At 40.9% G+C, this 21719-nt stretch overlaps 2 protein-coding genes across 4 annotated transcripts in view; one reads left to right on the top strand and one right to left on the bottom strand.

The window, feature by feature from the left end:
• Positions 1–172: 172 nt before the first annotated feature.
• On the bottom strand, positions 173–2296 carry LOC6738954 (asparagine synthetase [glutamine-hydrolyzing] 1). Its single transcript, XM_002085713.4, has one exon. The coding sequence runs from the start codon at positions 2084–2086 to the stop codon at positions 407–409; it is 1680 nt and encodes a 559-aa protein (XP_002085749.1). The 5' UTR covers positions 2087–2296; the 3' UTR covers positions 173–406.
• Positions 2297–3588: 1292 nt separating this feature from the next.
• Positions 3589–21719, top strand: part of LOC6738953 (adenylyl cyclase 78C) — a 30245-nt gene continuing 12114 nt past the window's right edge. For 2 of the 3 annotated variants that reach the window (XM_016169142.3, XM_016169143.3), the window contains exons 1-2: positions 3589–4320; positions 14784–15145. In XM_016169142.3, the coding sequence (XP_016032780.1) occupies positions 15102–15145 (44 nt within the window). In that variant the 5' untranslated portion in view covers positions 3589–4320; positions 14784–15101. Of the gene's footprint in view, positions 4321–14783; positions 15146–19994; positions 20556–21719 lie in introns of those variants that run through there. The other variant, XM_016169141.3, reaches the window with a different exon arrangement.

The following is a 21719-nucleotide window of genomic DNA, read 5'->3' as shown; positions in this document are numbered from 1 at the left end:
AATTTAAATTCAGTTACCATACTATATTTAAAATTCAAGTGGGTCATATTTTATTATTCTCCATAAAAGTGAGTGAAAATTCAAGTAGTAAAGGTGTGTAATCAAACCTAACGTAAACATATACATACATATGTATGATTCCCCTATTGATAGCAGCGAAAAATGATCTGAATTGAGTTGATTGACAGTTTTATTCATTAAGGAACAATAATAAATAATGCCGACGCCAGCTGCTTTCCAACTAAGTTGCCAAGTGGATCGCACGTGTCAGTAATCAAGATGTGGGAAAAAAAAAAAAATATATATATATGAATATATTGAATACCTCTCGAGTTGACTACCAATTAAAAAATTTATTGTGCATGGTTGGAATTCCTCAGACTAGCCTAATTTACTTAAGATCCTCCTAGCAGTCTTTGTTGACCTGGTGGACGGCCTGCGCCCTTCCGGATGGATCCTCCGGACAGCCCCAATCGAGGCGTGGCACCCATCTGACCACGGTTCGGGCTGCCGATTCTCCGGGGAATTGTTCGTCGAAAATGCAGCGATAGTAGAAGGCCTCCTTGGTGGTGGGCGTGTTAAAGGGAAAGCGTAGGGCGGCTGCGGAGAATTCTTCATCGCTGACATGGCTGGTGGCCACCCGGCGGATGCTGTCGATCCAATCGTAGCCCACTCCGTCGGAGAACTGCTCCTTCTGGCGCCAGAGGACTTCATCGGGCAGATAGTTATCCGCAAAGGCAGCTCGAAGGACATACTTCTCCAATCGTTTTTGCTGTACTTCCCCGAATTTGTTAAGGGGCCCGGGTATCTTATCCTCCGGCCGGATTTGCATCACATGGTTAACGAATCCCGTGTCCAGAAAGGGCACTCGCAGCTCCACGCCCTTGGCCATGGCCACCTTGTTGGCCCGCAAACAATCGGATAAATGCAGTTGGCGCACTCTCTTCACCAGCTCCTCGTGGAAATCGTCGTAGCTTGGGGCCTTGTGGAAGTATAAATATCCTCCAAAGATCTCATCGGCTCCTTCGCCGGAGAGGATCATCTTGATGCCGGTGCTCTTGATATATCTAGCCAGTAACAGCATCGGCAAACTACATCTCACGGTGGTCACATCATAGGTTTCCAGGTGGTAGACAATATCCCTAATGCCATCCAGAGCTTCGTCGATCTCGAATATGATCTCCTTGTGATCGCTGTCTATATATTTGGCCACACTCCTGGCCGCCTGGAAGTCGGGTGCATCCTTTAGACCCACAGAGAATGTTTTCAGACGGAAGTTGGGATCCCGTTCGCGCATTATCTTCGTGGCTATGGAGGCTATAAGACTGGAATCTACTCCGCCGGACAGCAGGGCTCCCAGGTGAACATCGCACTGCAGATGACTGCGCACGGCAGACTCCAAGTTGGCTCGCAGTAGCGACAAGTCGCAGGTTTGCGTGGGCACCTCCTTGATCCAAGACTCCTGGAACTGCCAGCATGTTTTAAGGTCACCAACTTTACCGAAACGAGCCTCGCCAGGTGTGAAAGTCTCCACTTTGGAGCAGGTATCCACCAGGCACTTCATCTCCGAGGCCACCCAAAGGTTTCCCGACGCATCCTCACCCACATACATGGGTATAATGCCAAAGGGGTCTCGGGCAAGAAGCACTTCCTTGGTCGTCCTATCGTACAAGGCAAAAGCAAACATTCCGGTGATGTATTGCAGAAGATCCTTTCCATAATCCTGGTACAATTCCAGTATCACGTGGCAATCGCTCTTGGGGTTGTAGGAGCCACGCTTTTTCGCAATCTCAGCCGAAAGCTCCAGATAGTTGTAGATCTCTCCGTTGGCCACCAGGATGAGGTTACCATCCTCAGAGACGAAAGGCTGGTCGCCCATTTCCACGCCAACGATTCGCAGGCGTTCATGAACCATGGCCACTCCTTCAGAGGGAATCACATAGACGCCCGTGGAATCCGGACCACGATGCCGCTGCTTGCCACTCTGTCGATAGGCCAGTTCCCTTAAAGTGTGCTTGCTGCCATGGAGGATTTGCGCGGGTATCGTCTCCCCATTCCTCGAAAATATGGCAAAAATTCCGCACATTTCTCGCTTTTCTTTGTAGTAATCTCAATTTTATTTTCACCGAAGCGGTCCGCACTTTGCAAAGTCCGAAAACTGACTGAAGCTTTTCACTGGCGTGCGCTCTTATTTATGGCCAAAGCTCTCTAGATTCCATTTTTATACTAACTCTCGTCAACCGATCTAATTTCCACGTGCGACTAGTTTTGTCAACCCGTTTCTAAAATCCTGAGACACACAAATGTTGGTAGGCAACATCTCCCTGAAATTAGGGTTCATATCGAAAATTACTATGGATGAGCCCCCCTTTAGTAATTTGTGTTAATCTTATCGGAAGGAGAACAGCTGTCAGCAGCTAAAAACTTGATTACGAATAGCCGGTAAACATTGTATATTTACCTGTGTGTATTTTTACTCTCTAGACACGCTCCGAAACTGAAACTCACAGCTGATTTTTCTTTATCAACAATTTCGTCATCCAATTTACTCTACTTTATGGGTGGTTAGACTGCTCAGAAATTAAATAACAAACATCTCCCAATATATTTTTTCTTTTTCTTTGCGTGCCGTGGAAAGAGTTTTAAAAATTAGTATTATATAAGATTAGTAAGATTATATGCCGTTTATTTAACTATGGAGAGTGTATCAGTAGAGTAGCATACAGCTAAGTGAGCTTATGTTACAATTCTCGTTGTTTCTCGATTTAATGTTGGCTGCATTCCAGGGCTTCTTAAGAAAAATGCGAATTCGGAGAACACGCCGGTTTTTATCAGTCTCTTAAAAAATTCTCTTGGAATACAGAGCGTATGAAAGAGTTTTCAAGACTTATAATTTTTTGAGCAGTACTTCGTTTTATAATTCAATGTTTTGCCTAAATAAAATTAACACCATTTTAGAAACAACTTAGCAAGAATGCTTTATACATATTAATCTGAATTGATGTAACTTGATTTCTGATTAGTTATTAATTCATCAATGTTTCTTCAGACCATTGTAACATATAAAATAATCAATAATGTAAACAATAAATGCCATAATATTAGAAAAATACACAAATAGTTTTAGTTGAATCAATAGTAATAACACGTTAATTCATTGATTAAATTGCCGTAAAATAAATATTAATATTATTTTAGCGGCATTGAAGAAAGCTCAGTAACATCTGTTGACCATCCGCAGTAACAGAGTGTTACCGAAAAGCTCCCCGAAATACAGCACGCTGTTAACTAACATGGCGCCACGCCAACAGGTGGTTTCCTATGGTCCACGTCGCGTACTTCGACTTCGGTCCATGCGATAAATATGTCAAGTAGCCGCAGATAAACAGAAATCTCCCGTGTTTAGTTATGCAGACGTTTTAATTACGCATCTAACACTGACGAATTTGTACAGTGATGTCATGCTACATATGTGGATGGTGCGAGCTTCTGTAAATAACCGAGATTTATAACCCGCGGTGCGCGAATCCGCTCCTGGAATTCTGGCGTGCGCGCTTGTTGCTTCCAAGTCGTTTTGTCGGCAACGAACGGCCTTTCAATTCAGTTGCCGATGGAACGCGACACTGTGCGGCAGGAAGTTGCGTATACGACGCATTGTCACTCGGCTAGCGACGCGGATCGGAAGTCCTTTATATAGGCGCGCGCTCCTCGATATCAATTTCCCTTTCGAAAATGCCCGTCAAGGTGCTAAGTGCGCGTAATTAGTCGAAATTCAATTAATTCAAAAGAATCTTAAATTGAGTTACGTTGACGAAATGGAGGCTGGTAAGCCAAAATGTGCAAAGTGAATTTTCGTGGGCAATCACCGCCGGAAATTGTGCGTAAAAATTAAATGGCCCAAGGCAGAAGCCTGTGAAGTTCCAAAGAGTTTCGTGATAGTTTATGATAAGAGTGTCACAAAAAAATCGAACTTATTCTTATTATGTAAAATATGACACTTTATGTTTTAACTTTTTCATTCAGTAAAATATGTGTTATGATATGTTAGAAATAGTGCTGATTAAATAAAATAAATAAAACTAAAATACTTAAGTGCCATTGAAACAATTTTATTATCAGCGGTAATCAAAAGCAAAAGCTCAATCATTTTATGACTTTAAGATGATAGTCAATCAAGGAGTCCTTAAACATGTATTTAAAATGGAAAATAAATTAAGGACAAATCAATCTTGGAATTCCGAATCGCTTCCGAAAAGTTTAGCCCGCTTTGTTGACCAAAAACCATAAAAAGGGACATAACTTTCAACACGAAAAGTGAAGGTAAATTTATGTGCTTCTCAAAAATATCAAATCAAAATCAAATAAAATAAACTTTTTACTGGAACCGAGCCCGAAAATCGAAGGGAATGGAGCATGACCTATTACTGTCACGTCCGTTTCCGGAATTCCGAGTGAGGTGGCCAAAACACGGGCCCCAACTTTTGGGTCACGTTCGCTGGCTGAACGAATTCAAATGGCCCAATACCCATTTACCAGATCAAGATGTGCATTGCCATAAAATCGCCGACAGATAGAGCAACTGCCAAGTCGGGGCCAATTAATTAAAAAGTTTTTACGCCGCCAAAATCAAATCAACAATATTTCCCAAGTATTTTGGCGTGAAATTCGAAGTGGAAGTTTTTAACAATGTTATTGGCGGAGGGGAAATGGGCAATGCACCTAAAAAAATATCGTAGAAAGACAGAATTTACATTTAAAGTTAACTTTAAGTTAGTTTTAAAAATTTAGTCATTACATTTTATGAGTAACTTTCGGGAGTATTTTTCAATTTTGAACGCCCAAAATACTCTGTTGCCCGCAATCTCACATAATTATTATCTGAGTCATAATGTATTAAAAATAATAATTTTTTGTTCACAAATTTCTGCGTTTGTAACTCAATTTGTTCAATAGGTCTGCAATTTACCATAGAATTCGGATAGAGGTATTTCTTTCAGTGCACTGTTGTGGCTTGTTGTTGTGTGATATGCTGTAAGGATGCGGATACGGATGCGACGGAAATGGATAACCGTGTTGTTTGCAGTCGGCGGAAATCAATTCGCATTACTGCAGCCTCAGTGAGCTGCCCAAAAAACTTTGTGCGCAGCGGGCAAAACGCAAATAAATTGGTGGTTTTAAGGACACACTCGAATCGGGGGATGATTAGACCCTTTGGCCACCTTAAGCCACCTTGGGCCACCTATGGCCACCCTTTGCCACCACGCTGGTGTCTAGCCGCGTGGAGTGATTGACCCCGGGGTGACCCTAAAAATAGGCGTGGGCAGCATCCATTCCGACTATTTTTAATCGCTCGCTCGCTGACTGTCGCTATCTTTAAGCTCTTAATTATTTTTGTTTTGTTTGGGGTCAGTGTGACGTGACACAAATTGCCTTTTCGGCACTAATAGTTGAATGACCAGTAGCGTAGTCTACTTCTCGGCCCACGAAAAAGGGACACGCCCTCCACTAATTGGTGTGTGTGTGTGTGTGTGTGTGTGAGCGACAGTATGTGCGCTTGTTTGTCATAATCAAATATCTTAACACGCAAGCTCAGACCCTTTCGCCTCTTTCGGCCAGGCTTCTGCCCCTTTCACCAGGACCCTAATGACATGGCCACTAATCGGGGCCAAAGTTGCCACTGCTGCAGTTCTTAATTAGCAATTTGACGCATTATGCCGCTGAGCTTGTTGGCATGTGCGGGCATTAAGTCCGAACAATTCCGTCTGCAGGATTAGGACCTGAAAGGTGAAATTAACTGGGCTCCCGGCTGATGAGAATGATGCATAATAAGCGGCTAGTTCCGAGCAGAAAAAACAGGCGGCTTAAAAAAGATACACCTGCCTGGAGGGCGAAAGGTCAGACAGAGGCTAATATGTAGTTAATTTAAGCCCCACTATTAGCAGGGACTTTTTAGATAAGAACTTAATAAAAACAGAAGAGCTATATTAAATTTGATAAAAAAATAAAAAGATAATGTGGAACCAATAAAATAAGATTATAATTATATTTTGGTTCTGTAAGTACTTAAGACATGAACATACACATTTAAATCCTTAAAAAATATATAATTACAATATGTTTGTTGGATGATGCTGTTTCATTTTAAGAATATTTATTTATTTTGTAGAGAAGGTGTCAGCTTTTAATGCCATTTTTATAATGATATGATGGTGATATCTTATATCATTTCTCTGCGTATAGAGGCGGGATCTTTGTCCTACATATTTACCTAAACACCTAACTCGCATTCATTGAGCTCTCGGCCAATGCAGTTGGCTTCATTGTCAATCCATAATGAGGCATCTGCGAGACAGCCTTGGCATTGAGATACAAGATACTCGATAGGCAATCAAGGTGCAATGAGAAAGTGACCAAAGCCATGGGTAGACACTTAAGCAAATACAAATACACATATAGACAGGCCCACAAGCGAATTACAAACGTTTTGCAGTTATTTTTATTATTGAATCAATAAGGCGCATTGGGAAGGTCAAGTTCTGGTCCTTCTTTCTACTGAAGGTTTCCCTCGACGACCTGTTGAACGGTTGAGGGGAGGTCCGATCGAATCGAATGCCTTAAACATTGGGCTGGAAAAACAGCACTTGGCAGCTTTCATGGCATCTCGGCAAAGTATTTAATGAATTTATTTATGCTTCAATCACGCAATTTAATTCAATTCGCGCCGGGCCTCCACGAAGGCAATTCAATGGAAGAGGGCCTTGAAAACAACATTCATTCAACTTTCCGGCGATGGAGTGGCGATGGAAATTTAATATGCCCCGCGACAACTAAATAAAAGTAAAGTATCCGCCGGGGAGGAGCTTCATGGCGAATCCTTGTTGTACTTTACACCGCATCCTAGGCTAAAAAGTTCACCTCAGCGGGGAAGGAGGCCACGTGTCGCTAAGCAGCTCAAAGCGAGTTCAAAAAGATAACTTTCTGTAACTTTATGCCATATGAGAGATAAATGGCAGAATAATTGTCCCCTCAGCCGCATTTAATTTAGTTTCATCTTGACTAGACTCTTTGCAAGTTTTTCGAAACAACGCAAAAGATGGGGATTTGGAACAGAAAGAGCTACTTGACACACCGCTCCCCAGACGACGGAACTCGGTTCACTTCTTTGTGCGTTGTCTTGCCAACGGAAACTTATGGCCCAGCACTTTTGGCTGTGCTAATTGTCCTGGTTGCTGCCACTTTTTACTTGCCTCTTGGCAGCGGCACAAATATTATAGCCCGGATTTGGCCAGGCTCAAAACTTGTGGCTGCATCGGGCACAAAGCCAACAATTGCTTTTAATCCCGGCTGGAGGATGCTGCCAAAGTGAAAAGTACACACCAATTTGGCAGTGTAACCGGTCAAAATGTTGACTTTAGTTCCGATACAGGCAAAGAAACTGGGGTCAATCTTTCATGGACGATCATTCGATATACTTTACCATATAAGAGTCAAAACTGAAAAACAGCGATAAATATTTCAGTTTTAATATTACCTTGTTTGAAGATCATTTTAAGTTGCCACAATAGAGCATTTGGAATTCCTCTTGGGACGATTCCATCTACGATTGTACCACCGTGTTCGTAGTTCCCTTTGTTTATGTCTGTCAAATTGCTGCCAAGGCTGCGCTGCAATCGAAAACGAGGAGGAGGGAAGCCAAAGCAAAACAAAGGAAAACACCCGGAAAAATTGCAACAACCGAGGGAAAACTTTCTCCCAACAATTTGGCTGGCGGTTTTGGCAGACTCAATTTTTCTTGCCCCTGCCCAAAATATGAGCGTTTAGTCGTTGGACAAATAAATCACACAAAAGTCTGCCCCAGAAATCACTTAGGCTGCCTGGGAATAGATAAAATTCCAAAAACCCATGAACACAACATAAACAAATTGTAAAAATGAATGTATAGATTGAGGGGAATATTTGCTGGCTAGTCCATCACACGAGGTGTCAGAAATATTGATTTTAAAACAAATAATTTGCTAAACCAAGTTGATACCAAGATTTAGTGGCTTCAAACTGCATGCCCCGCTGGCTAATGCGAATTGTGGATATGGACTTGGCCTGATCTGGCGGACTTCAATGGCTTTGGCTGCCTTATAAGGCACCGAACACAAAATCCATTTAAGCGGAGTGTCATAATATAAAACCTCGGAATGACTCACTGCTCGCCAGCCAAGCAGAAAACTACAAAAAAGTGATAAAACGAAATTCTCGCTGGCGAATTGTTCAAAGTACAACGATGCAGATACTCGTACTGATACATAATTAAACGCATACATTTTTAGTTGGTTGACTTTGCTTTCTTCTCGGATTTGTTTACCCCCTGTATCCCACTCTTTTTCAGTTTAAATGGGCAACAACAAGAGCGAAATCCATTCATATGTGGAACATTAAAATGTACAATTTCCAAACACAGTAAACGAAACGAGTACAGACTTCGAGAAAAATGAAAAAAATCTGCAGTAAAACGTTCGGGGGCGTTTGCCAAGAATATCTTGTTGTCTATTTACTTGCGAAGCTAATAAAAATTCACTTTATTCACTTTGCTATTTATTTGCTTTGGCACAAAGTGGCGACATCGCAGTCTGCATTCGGGTTAAAAGGGGGTTAAAAAAGTGTGCTAAAAAAGGGGGTCTAGTTTGCTGAAGTGGCAAACAATAAAACGCAAACTAGTAGACAAATATGGAGCCAAAACTGCACTTTCCAGTGCACTGGGACATGTGTGGAAAATCAGGGGAAATTCTACTATTATTAAATTCTACATAGCTGCAGGATTCAAATGCAAAACTCTTCTAGGAGTTGAACATGGTGTTATAAAAATGCTTGGCAAAAAATAAATTGTAATTCAATACTAATGTTTTTATAATTCATCGTACAATATAAATATTTTTTGTTTTTAATATTTATGCACCTTGCCCAAATTCATTATAACTATGCAAAAATACCCTTTGGAGAAACTTATTTTCCGTTCAACTTAGAGTAAAAAAACCTGAAACCCTAACATAAACATGGAAGCTTAAGCCATTTTCTTCTGACAACTTTGTATACAACATGCTTTTGAACATGCCCTATGTTTTCCCTTACTTTCTGTCAGTTCAAATGTTCCAGAAGTTTGGTAACTTGGCTGTCCAACCTTGTTGCAATCCAAGTTCCTGGAGTCCTCCAACAAGTTATGGTTGCCATTCGATGATGGTTTACCCCCTCGTAACAATTGTTTAAACTCAGCACACGCATTCTCGAGTTTCTCGGTAAACAAAGTGTTCGACTAGAAGCGAAAATAGTTGTCGTTTATCGCATTTGGAAGATCTTCCCTTTTGCCACTTGTTTGCTCACTTGGCCGATAAATGTTTTTGCTGCGGCTATGATAAAACACGCCCCGAATGAGTCGGACCTATAAAAATTGGCCGAAAAATGAGGAAACGGCTGCCAAGGCAAACAGCCGTAAAGTCATAATAATTGAATAATTAAAAACACACAATGAGTTAATTTTTTGATTAAATCTCGCGCTACCGAGAGAGCGAAATTAATGGGAAGATAATAATTTTCATAGCCGAAAGAAAAGTAAACACGAGCGCACACATGCAAGTAGTTTGTCATTGTCCAAACAGAGCGAAAATGCGGAAAACAGGAGGTGAAGTGGGGAAGGTGCGAGAAAATACGAAAACATAATTGAAACTCACAACGGTTTTCATTAATTTTCCAGCTGGCGAAGGGGCTTTCGCGGGGAGGGGCCGTAATGGCAATGTAGACATTAAGGCTAAACACAAACCATTTAATTCCCTGTTTTTTAATCATAATTTAAGACACGCTTCAACGTCACTCAAAGTCAGCTGCTGATGGTCCAGAGGATAACCCACTCCCTGCCAATGTGCCAGCGTTTGTTCTCCGCTTAATTTATGCTACAATTTTCCCCGTTTGTCGTTGGCCCATTCTCTGCGCCTCGCATTTGCTTTTAGCCCGGCCGAAACGAAGAGCATATTTTATTTTCAAATATTTCACATTGCACAGCGGCATTTTCGAAACACAAAGGGGTTATCAGGTTATATGTGTGTGTTTCAGGACGGAGAGGGGGATCCTACACAGGGACAAATATCTATCTTAAGGATATTATTATATACACCTATAAATGCATATTTTCAAATACATGTATATTAATATTTTACATTATTGGGTTTTGAGATTATGGTTCAGTTAACAATAAATAAAGAAATTATCTTGTGAATAGGTATATCAAAAAATATCAAAAAACATTTTTAAAAACATTTAAATCAACGTATTCTTATTGCTTCATCGCTGCACAGCTCTTTAAAATGCATTTGATAGAGATATTTTAATATTTACGCCATTACTAGCATATACCTTATAAATTTTCCATGCCGGAAAATATTTGAAAACCCATGTAGATTTCAGTTGTTTTCTGGCGCACGAACAGGAGACAAAGTGAGCTGGCCGGCTTAGTGCAACGCGTTTGATGTGGCCTGTGGGTATATATTTCCTGTTTCGTTTTTACGGCTTTGTTGTGGAATTAAACTTTAATATTACCCACCCCAGCAGGTGTTACTCCTTTTGAACCGGTGTCTCGTAAAAAGAGGGGCTTTTCTTTTTTGTGTAAACAATTTGGCCGGGTACGAATTTTATTTCCGGCCTGTCTATTGTGTCGTTCGCCATTCGAGTTACAGTAAATACAAACGTTTATACGCAAACGTTTTATATGCGAATATAAACATAATGATTGGATGATCCTAAAACAGATGATTTATTAGCGCGCCATGATTAGGGTTTATTCACTAATGTTGCCGTTTTATCGGGAATCTTTGGGATTCATTGGCAATGACAAGCATAAAATGTTAAATCCCAAAAGTGCAGCGGTGAAAGCATTTCTAAGAGAGAGTCATGCAATATGCAGCTGCAGCTAATGCATGCAACAAAAATTACACGCGCAAGCTGCAAAAACTGAAAACCGACCACATAATGTAAACGAGCAAATGCCATGATTAGCAGACATTTTGTGTGGAAATTAAAATAAATTGCTCCGTGGTAAATGTAAAAATGTATTTGACTAAAGCATAAACACACACACACGCACTCACTCACCATTTTGGTTGCCACCTGTCCACACACACCAACGTATTTCACGCAAAAACTTACTCAACTCCTGTGCTCTGATTCAATTTATGCGCGTGCCATATTCATTTTTCAATTCAATTAAGTCCATCGCTCGGACACATGCAATTAAAATTGAAACGCATTAAATAATAAATTATATGTATGCCTCATTCCATCTTAATTCATCAATAATTGGAAAGGTCATTAAAGTTGACGCTAAAAGCAGGTACCGCCTGAAAGTAGGCAACGATTTTGGGCGATCGGCCAGTTAAATTGCTCATACGCCGCTTATGACCAATTTTGGCAGTTGGCTCGTTTGCATGCTATTAAAATAAATCAAAATGCAGAGCAGAGAGAACACGAATATTGCCTGAAACTACAAAATGTATTTTTGAGCTTCCAATTATTCATGAATGCAAAAAGAACACATCGAGATATAAATATTAGCTTTTTCTGGTTGGTTTAACATAGAATTCAAATGAGATTCGATTTTCAAGTTGGAAATTAAGTTTGATTTGTCAAAATAAAACTGAAAATATTTTAGCTAAAAAATTGTATTATTTTTAAAAATTGCTTGCTTTTTTATATAATAATAAAGTAATATCTTCCATTCATGCATAAATACAAGTTTGTATGTCTGCCCTTACTCACATACTCTGGTAAAAAAGAAGAGTCAAGACTAATGGCTTCTAATCGCACTAATTAGGGCAACAACAAATATATTAGCAATCAGTCTCACGGCGATCGTAAAAAGTTTGTCCATGTTAGCTGGGACTTACTTATCAAAGACTCTTTCGCTGGCGACTCGTGCCGTGTAATTAATTAAAAAGGTCCGGTAAAGTTCACTCGCGGGAGTGTCCGATGTTTCTGCTTCCTCTCCGCTTGCTTCGTATTGCCGGTTGGTCATTAATTTATTTTTAAGAAGCGCATAATTGCCCGGTAACTGGGCCAGTAACTGGAACTGCAGGACAGTAAGCGCTTATTCATAAGCGCAAGTGTCAGGGTACAAGGATGTGCGAGGTGCATCCTGGCAGCAGGATAAACAAAGGCAAGGACCACTCGGATTGCAGGATCTGTGGTCCGTTTGTTTGCTCATCGCTCCCTTCGTGCAACATAAATCGGTGGCTTAATGCGACGGAGAGTGTGGCAAGTGGCGAAAGGAGCAAAGGGCTCGGGGAGCCAAAGAGCAAGCAGCAGGTCCTTGCCAGCAGAACCTCGCCGCTGCCCTTTCAGCCAGATGAGTAGTTGAGTCGCTGGTGTCGACATGAATCAGAAACTTAATTCTTTTCAGCCGTGCGATGGCGCAAACTGTTTCGCCCAAAACAAACAGGATACCTTCAGGACGGGTGAAAATTGCACACCCAAAAAAATATATATATGATTTCAGTCAAGAAACTTCAGCCAGGAAAATAATATGTACCTGTAACAACAGGCGCATAGCATTTATTTTCTTCAGTAATTATTTAAAATCATCCATTCTTTTCCCAACATCATTAAATTTATACCCTTTCAAGGTTTTGTTTTTCTGTGTGCCATAAAAAGTGTTTGCAGAGTGCCACATAAATCGACGTGCCTGACATTTTGACCCAGCTCGCACACTTTTTTTACAACTCAACTGCAGCAGCAGCAACAAAACAATCGTAGGAATATTTACACTCAATTTACTGCCACTGGTGATAAGTCCTTTCTCCGGCCCCCGAAATAATCGCCCCACACACACATCTGAGTGGCGTTTTTGGGGGCTACATTCCCACAAGGGATATACGGATTTTGGTAGGACTCTGGAATGGGGTTTGGACATTCACCTGCTGATGACTGTCACACACAGAATCGCCTCCTTTGAGAGTATATTTATAAAAAACCATTTTTAGCAGGATTCAGAAACACTCGCCTTAAAGTCGGTTCCTCGTATGGTTACATAGCATTCCTGTCAGTGAGGGCAATCCGAACGGGGGGAGCCCGTGTTAGACAGACCGGAAACTTGGCTAGCAGCGTCATAAACTGGTTACATTGTCAGGCGCGGGCAAAAAAGGCAGACAACGAGAAACGAAATGAAAGGAGAGGAAATTGCTGGGATATCCTCACGCAACAGGATGCACATAACTCATAACAAGACCTATAACACATGTACATATACTCGTATATAGTATATATTCGCAGTCCGATAAATATTCAAGGAGGCAATAAAGCATACTCTGCATATGGGGATCATGCGGATATCTGCCATATTTTAAGGATGACGAATTGCCACCCTAACGCTTGCCTACGGACTAAAAGACACCCTGTACGAGATAGCGGTTAAATGCATCCTCCTTAACGGCATTAAATTGGGTTTTATGACTACATAATAAAAGCTGGGACCAAGGACCAGCCAGCCCATTCTGTCCACATCTTGCATCCAATTGCGGAACAGGCAAACCACAGACAGCATTTCCAAGTGGCCGCGAGTTGCACGCACTGATTGAATTTGACTGGGTGTTGCATGCTTCAAGTGGCTTTCGGTTTCAATGGTGGCGCACAGCAAAAAATCTGTGCTTCTTTAATAATATTCTAACAATTTTTCAACACCACTGACACTACTGAAACTAACCGCGATATTTGAGAAATATACTTGTATATTTTAAATTACGATTTTATCCCATCTGAACTAACTCTTCTGATTGTTTTTAAGGTTTCGTTGGTTTCCATAAGTCCTTGAACGATTGATACTCGATTGATAATCGTTAATTTTCCCCTGTGTTCCAATTGCTATGGAAATGGGCAGGACATAAAAAACAGCCAACAGCACGACAAATGTCCCTGACTGCTACTCCTGTCCTTTCCCGTCCCGTCCCGTCCTGCCCCTCTCCGCCCGATCGTCCTACTTCGCATCCTGCTCCTTCTGGGCATGGCACACATGTTAAGGCAAAACATTTGACATTTCTAGTGTTTGCCTTATGTGGAGGAGCACCAAAAGCGGACACTCACACCAAAAGGCGACCGTTTAAATGGCAAAGTAGGAGTGAAAAACACACACAAACCAATATGCAGCGATTTTGCCATTCCCTGGCTTATTTTCTCTGTCGAGATTCCGGCACTGGAGCTGTGGGCTGAGTTTGCACAGGAATATCACAACTCATTTATAAAGGGGTAGAATTACGATTCTAAGTTAATATCAGGAGGCAATAAGTTGCAAAGTAAATGTGTAACTTAAAGATATCCTTTTAAACATTAACCCGCCTTTCTGTTCCTTTTAATATCCATATTTAGAATCTAGAAAAAGAGTATACAATCTTCCATACGAATTCAGTTTCGTGCGCTGCCTTTGTTTCCTTTGGCTTCTTTTTTATGCCACTTATTGTGCACACTTTTGCACTTGTCGCCATTCCCCATATAGACGTACTATGTACTACGTATGTGTTACTTTATAGACCCGATGACGTGTAGTGTTCGCCACTCCGTCGCACCCACGCCCACTTGAAATCTGTCAACTGCAACTATTTATTAAATTATATACTGCCATTGTTAAATGTGAATGACTCGTGGAGGGTGTCGAGAATGGTGGCGAAGAGGGTGTTGTTTCCGCTTTCTGGCGAAATATTTTAAGAGATTCTCGAGTTTATTAAGAATGCTAAATGTGATTTTCCGCTATCTGCTTACAGATATTGGAATCGAAATCGGGCGCAGATTCGCCTGCAAATTCTTCGGCACCATGGAGCACACGTTAGTCATCAACGGACATTGCCTCCTGGCTCGTTCCTCCCCATCTATGGCAGCATTAGGCAAATTGACAACAGCTTAAATCACTTCGAGTTGGCTTTAAGCCCGACACCGGCAAAAGAACCTGCTGTCAACCTCAAGGATTCCGTAGTGCCGCTGCCGTTGGCAGTTAAAACTCTCACTTGACGAGAGCAGCAGCTTCGTTGAGCGGCAATAAAGAAGGAAAGCAAGCATAGCAGTAGACAGAATCCTCCGCCACAATGGACGTGGAACTCGAGGAGGAGGAGGAGCGCATTTGCCTCAGGTGAGTGTTGACAGTTTGGCCAGGAGTGTGGCACAATGTTGGGGCTTAAAGGTTGTTAGTGGTCTCGATGCCGATCCCATTGAAGGCACGATTTGCATTCCCTTGCCACAGAAAAATGTACCAGCAAAATAAGTAATTGAAAGGTAACAGAAGAACATAAGCCAAAAAAATCGAATTAAACTAATCCCTAAGAAAAGTGGTCCTAAAATTAAAATAAAAGCTGTGTAAAACACGAGTTGCGTTAAAAAGTATGCAGCTAGACTGACATAATTGAGTACTTTCATATATCTTGTTCAAAATCCAAAGTTCTTTGCGCTAGAAAGTTTAGCCTAAAGAAGTTCGACTGTATATAGTTCGCCAACGATAATGGATCCCACGGAGGCGCCAATTTCGCTCCCCTTCTATTTACAATAATCAATTAAATGGGTCTCCCCCGAGCAATGTGTCGCATTTGCTGTGGACTGGAATTGTAGCCGATGAAAGGCCGGGACAAAAGGCGACAATAGCAACAATGCCACTGGTATTCAATGTCAATCTCATATTTCAATTATGCTTTATGGCAACAGACGACGCGTCTGACAAAGATGCTGTCTTCTCTCAAGTTCTAAGCTCAATAGACTCGTTCAAGGGGAAAAGCCTTTAAACGACTCCAAATGAGTGTGTGAAAAATGCCAGAAAATGTGGACAGATCAAACATTATTTTACTACATTCAAGTGCCTGGGAAATTGCACATACGCCACGTGGCCGCGGACAATTCACTTTGGAAAACAAGCAAGGAGCACAAACGACCGTTCGCTCGTGAAATAATCGAATTGTGCCATTTTAATTTCATAATAACCCACAGACAATCAACTTTTCGATTTCGTTTTGAATACATTTTGCTCTAAAAGGGTGGAACTACCCAAGAATTACTGAGAGTAATTGCAGGCTTGGCCATTAAATGTGGTAAATACCGAAAGCGTAATCTTTCAAGTCACCGCTCTTAACTTAATGCGATTAAACAGCTTCAATTGCGTTCAGTAAGCACTCTTCCTCTTAATAGTACTTAAAACGAATAACTGAATGAGTGCCTCCCCTGCGAAGTTATGTTTACCGGCCATAAATTTAATATTTTGCCCGTATCCTGTCGAACTTGGTAATTCAACCTCGGATAGCAGCAGCTGTAGATGTCAGGACAACTTGAAGCGTCTGCCTAATGCCATGCAAATTTCTTTTTCTATGCAAATTTTCTTTTCACTCGTAGTAAACAAAGCGTGGCATCGAAAGGTGGGGCAAATTCTGTCGCAGGCGACAGTGCAGAAACTAGGTAAAGGCAACCGAATCTTCCATAAAATGTGAATTTTAATGACAAACAACAATGGGGCAGGAGCGTGGGTTTTCGCTAAAAGGAGGGAAAAATGCCAGGAAAAGTGGAAATTACACAGTGCGACTTTTAATGGGAGGAAAACTTTTGCTGCATCAGGACTAAAGCTAATTAGTAAGCCATAAACATAAATAGCCATGTCCTGGCAACTTTTACGAGTCTGTAAGATTTCCTCGGCAAATGTCAAGCGTACTTGGACATTCCATATTCGAGGGACTCAAGGTTTGGGTTTCTCCCAGGCGATTTGTCAAATTTAATAGACTTTAAATTCTTGCTGGCTTGATTGCTGCCTCAAAAAGTGGCCACTTACACGGCTTATTGCCCTTCTCCTTCATGCCGCAGAAGCTGGTCCTGATTGCTTTTGATTTTTGAGTGTGTTTACCCAAATCAGTGGCAGCCGTCAAATAAGGCACTTTGATTCGAACCGCATAGCGGCAAAAAGGACATCAAAGCCGTGGTCCTGGCTAAGCGCATTTTCTGCATAATAATGCTTAACAAGAAGGAACGAGAGAAATCTAATAATAATGGTATTTTTTATAGAGCCGCCAAGAGGTCCCAGCTGAGGTCTTTGAGCCCACAATGGAAGAATTTATTTGCCGTCCAATTCAGATTGATACCCAAACATGTCCGATTTTCTTGTGCCTGCTGATTTAAAGTACACTGAAAGACACAGGATGTCAAAACATTGGGAATACATATCGTATTTTACTGGAAATCCACCAATATGTATATGAGCAGGTCAAATTCATCGTCTTTGAAATGCATTTCCATTGAATGACAGCTTCTTTCTGTGTAAGCGGAAGACTCTCTTGCCATGTCCTTTGTCCTTTTTTATGTGTTTCGTTACTCCTTTAATTTTACCCGACCCAAACTGAGCCGCTGAGTAATTTTTCTATTTTCTGCTTTGTTGCTCGCTTTCAATTGCACACCCATGTTGACCAATGTCGACATTAACCCAAATCCAGCACACTCACATACCCACAGAAATGTATATATATGAATAGGTGGATGGGTGTCTGTCTGGAAGAAGCGGACTTTATGGGCCAAGACTCTTAGCCAAATGAAGTAGCCAAAGACATGGACATATCCATGACAGAAATGGCCAATGTCTTTGCGGTGAATTAGCCACCTGCTGCGTTGGTTTTGGCCTTAGGAGCTGTCATTCTGATGATTGCCATTTCCTGACCTGTGCCGGATATTAATTATCAATAAAATTATGCTCAGGCCATGTATTCATTTATTTAATGGTGCACGCTTAGGGGCAATTTTTGGGGAAGTTACATATACATATTATTAAATTATCAATTCCTTTACATACATATTTGTACTAGACCTTTATATTGTAGTCAAATTTCCAAACGAATTTTTATTCCCGTTCTAATAGCTAATTCATTCACTTAAAGAATTTAAATATATTTCATCAGAGCTAAAAATGTTTCTAATACTCGGAAATTAGCATTCCTTAAACTTGTGTGTAACCTTTTTGCTGATACTTACTCCTTAAATATGCCAAGGTTATTCTTGTCCTCTGGCCAATCGGTTAGATATCACTATCCTGCTGAGAAATTACTTTCAAGTTCAAACTAATTATCTTTAAATATTTGCCGCACTCACATACCTCGGCTAAAACAGCAGGAAGTGCTTTCGCACCAGTTTGCCGACAGCCACGCCCCCTACGGCAGTATGGCCCGGCCCACTTTCGGAAGGGCTTAATCGCTTGATAAATAAACTAAGCAGCTGGGCAGACATAGCCAGCGTGGTTGTTGTAGCCGCTGTTGTTGCGACCATATCGATGATGGCTCAACCTTGCCAAGTAGTTGGTGGCATTAGTTGGTTTGTAGTTGATGGTGGCACCGGGGCATGACAATAATGCATGAGAGGCGCCCGTTGCGGCCCTCGGGTTAAGCATAAATATGTCAAGTGTTAATTGCTGCCACTTAACGCAGAGCACAAACTCAAATACAACCGCAGAAGCACACATACACCGTTAAAAAAACGACTTTAAATAAATATGTAAAATGTGTTAAAAAAATGTGAAAATATTCAAGCTTCAATCTAACAATTTTAATGATAATAAATAAAAGAAATTTTAATAATAATGATAGATAGCAAAACGGACAGATCAAAGGACAGACTGGAATATATGTGCTTTATAGGGTCAAAAACGCTTTCTATTACCTATTACAATCTTTTTGACGAATTTAGTATACCCTTTTACTCTATGAATTGGATTAATGCCTGGTACAAGTACTTTAAGTGGTAATTTTAGCACCATTTAACTGAAATAGGTTAATTTGACTATGATAAATGGTTATTATAATATGTAATAATACTTTAAATACTGCGTACAAATCTAGAATATTTTTTTCAGGTGCACACACATATAGCAAAGACGTGTAAATATGACTTTAATCTACTTAGCTTAGCAGCTGCCGCCTTAAGCCCCCCGTTTCCACCCCCTTCTTCTGAGTCTGCGACTCGAAAGTAGCAGCACCGAAAGCAAACAAGCCCACAAACACACACAAACACACACACACTCACACACATCGGCACACGCACTTGTTACACACCCAATAATGTGCTTTAACAAGTTTCTTATGGCCATAAATTCAACAAGCCAACAAAAGCTCATAAAAAGGACTGACTAGGACTGCCCCCTTTCCCGTCTTCCTTGGGTCTCCCAGCCCTTTTGGGCCAAAAGTGGGTGGCTGGAATGGCTGATTGGGACTTGGAACTATCCCCACTGTTTGTCTATATAAATAATAGCCAGCATTGCAGACATGCCTTTGACATTTTATATCTGACATTTTATATCTGAACTTTCGACGTTTCTAAACGCACCTCGAAATCTTTCCAGGAAATTGGCAAAAATAAGGGGAATATCCATTATACAAGTCTTGTTTCGATTTTGCAAAAAAAAAAAACTCAAAATATTTCTATGCTGGGGACACTTTAATTAAAATGGCTTTTGCTTGCCTCAGGCTAAACATGGAATTTAATTCAAATGCCATATGCCAAAATATGGGCAAATTTAAAAAATTCCAAAGATGACGCTTTACTGGGATTGTTTTTTCATTGCCCACATTTTCAGTAAAAAACTGGGAACCCATCGAACTACAGACATATAACTGCATTGAGGGCTGTAATGTTTAATAACTCGGAAAATTAACCCTAGTCCTGCCAAACATTTTAGCCAGAAATAGCTTATTATCATTTGGGCACCCATCATAATTATCATTATCATTCAGCGCGGGCAAGTCAACGCAGCGAACTCGAGTCAATTACCATATCAGCAACATTGTTGACCAAAACTGATTTCACTCGGCGTCACCGCGAGAGAAAAAAGAGAAAAATATGGCTAATATGGGTAAAATGGAGAGAACGCAGCCAAACCAAAATCAGAATTGCGCTCGACAGTATCATATTATATCCCGGCCATTGGCGATTGGCGATTTTTTCTCGCTCAGTTGCTAAACGCCAGTCCGATGTGAAAGACGCGAAAAAGTAATATTTAACCAAAGCTAGCCGCTGGCGGCAGAATAAATAATAATAATAATACTAATAAGTAAAACCTGTTGAGCAGTCGCGCAGCTAACATATGTCTATAAGTCTACACGGTATAGATCAACATTTGCACGGTATATGACGCCAGGTCGAGAAAAACGGTGAACAGTGCAAAGTTCCTGGGGTGAATCACGGAATAGGTTCCATATTTACATATTCGAACCTGACAATGATGGGCGCGGAGAACCCTGGCCCGCGTTCGATTTATCGATTTTGTATTTTGAATATTGTTGCGCCATTATCAACACATTTATATACGCGATAATTATATTAGAAGTTTATCTCGAACCCATCCATCCGCTGGCGATAAACTCCACTCGATTCAACTGGATTTGGGTTCAGTTGCTCGCTTTTCCTTGCGGGATTACTCATCGCAGAGTGGTGCAACCGGAGTGACAATGTGTTAATCACTGAAACGGAACATAATCCGGTGCGATCTGGCATGTGATATTGTGTCTTTTATTGGACCAAACATCTTACAGGTGCGTAAACAAATAGTAGCATCTGTAGGTGGGGGATGTTAAATGCTCAATGGTTGGTTGATTTTCTGCTAAGGTGCTAAAATCCGCATCTTTACAGTCCGCGAATCTCATTTAAGCTGTGATATCGCTATGCTGTGAAAATTGATTGTTTGTTACGCATGGCGGAAAATTCCAGTACTTATCGGAGTTTTTCGTTGTTACTTGCACAGACATTACAGTAAATCGAAGTTTCAATTTGTTTAACAAAGCATTTACTTCTCATTACTTTCCCCCATAGCTTCCCTTTTTGCTGGCAGAGATTAGAAGGGTGTATTGATAGGGAGATACCGATGCAAATTAGCTAGGCAAGTAAATACAATCCACGCTGTCTGGTAAAACAAGCCGAAAATACATCAGGTTCCTTTGCTCAGATAAGATTTGTCATCAGTTTGATAATAAAGGCCATGCAAGCAGTGAATGGATCACATTAAGATAAATAACCACAAGGATATTTAGCAACACAAAAGGGCACATGCTCGTCGTTTCCGTTAAAGGCGTACACATTAAACTAATCAAAGGATTAAAGGCGACTAAAGGTTTTATTTAAAGTTACTATATTTATAGAGATTTAAAATAATAGTATCTATATTTTTTATCGAATCGATTGGGCTTATTTATAAGGCTTCCCACGTGCCGTAGTTGACCCCTCGACGTATTGGTATTTCCTATTTTGTCCTTTAGCTAGGATTTAAATTCATTTCCCTGAAAAGTGTGCTACTTTTGCGATGGAATGTGTGTGTGTCTATATGTACGCATGCCTGCACGTGTATTGGTGCACTCGTGAGTGTGAGTGCCTCACTGCTAATTTGAATAATGACAACGACATCAACGCGCCATTTTCCACTGTCGTTGCGCTGATTTGCCTTGCCATTTTGCGTTTCCGCTGCGGCACCGGGAATTAAACATCAAATGTGTTGCTATAAAGCATATTGAAATGTATATGCAAAGGTATATACATATATATATATATATCCGGTCTGTTATCAGCTGAAACATAAACAACAACTCCAGACAACACAAAATTATTCAGAAGCTCTCAGCCTTCGAAGGGCGTTTGCCAAAGACATTTGAAGGCTGTTATTGCCAGATTCCAGAAGCATAAATTACTGAAATCAAAGAATTATT

Source organism: Drosophila simulans, chromosome 3L, assembly GCF_016746395.2.
Source record: "Drosophila simulans strain w501 chromosome 3L, Prin_Dsim_3.1, whole genome shotgun sequence".
NCBI classification, from domain to species: Eukaryota; Metazoa; Arthropoda; class Insecta; order Diptera; family Drosophilidae; genus Drosophila; species Drosophila simulans.
Note: the sequence above shows the minus strand (reverse complement) of the source record. Positions and strands in the feature narration are given on the sequence as shown.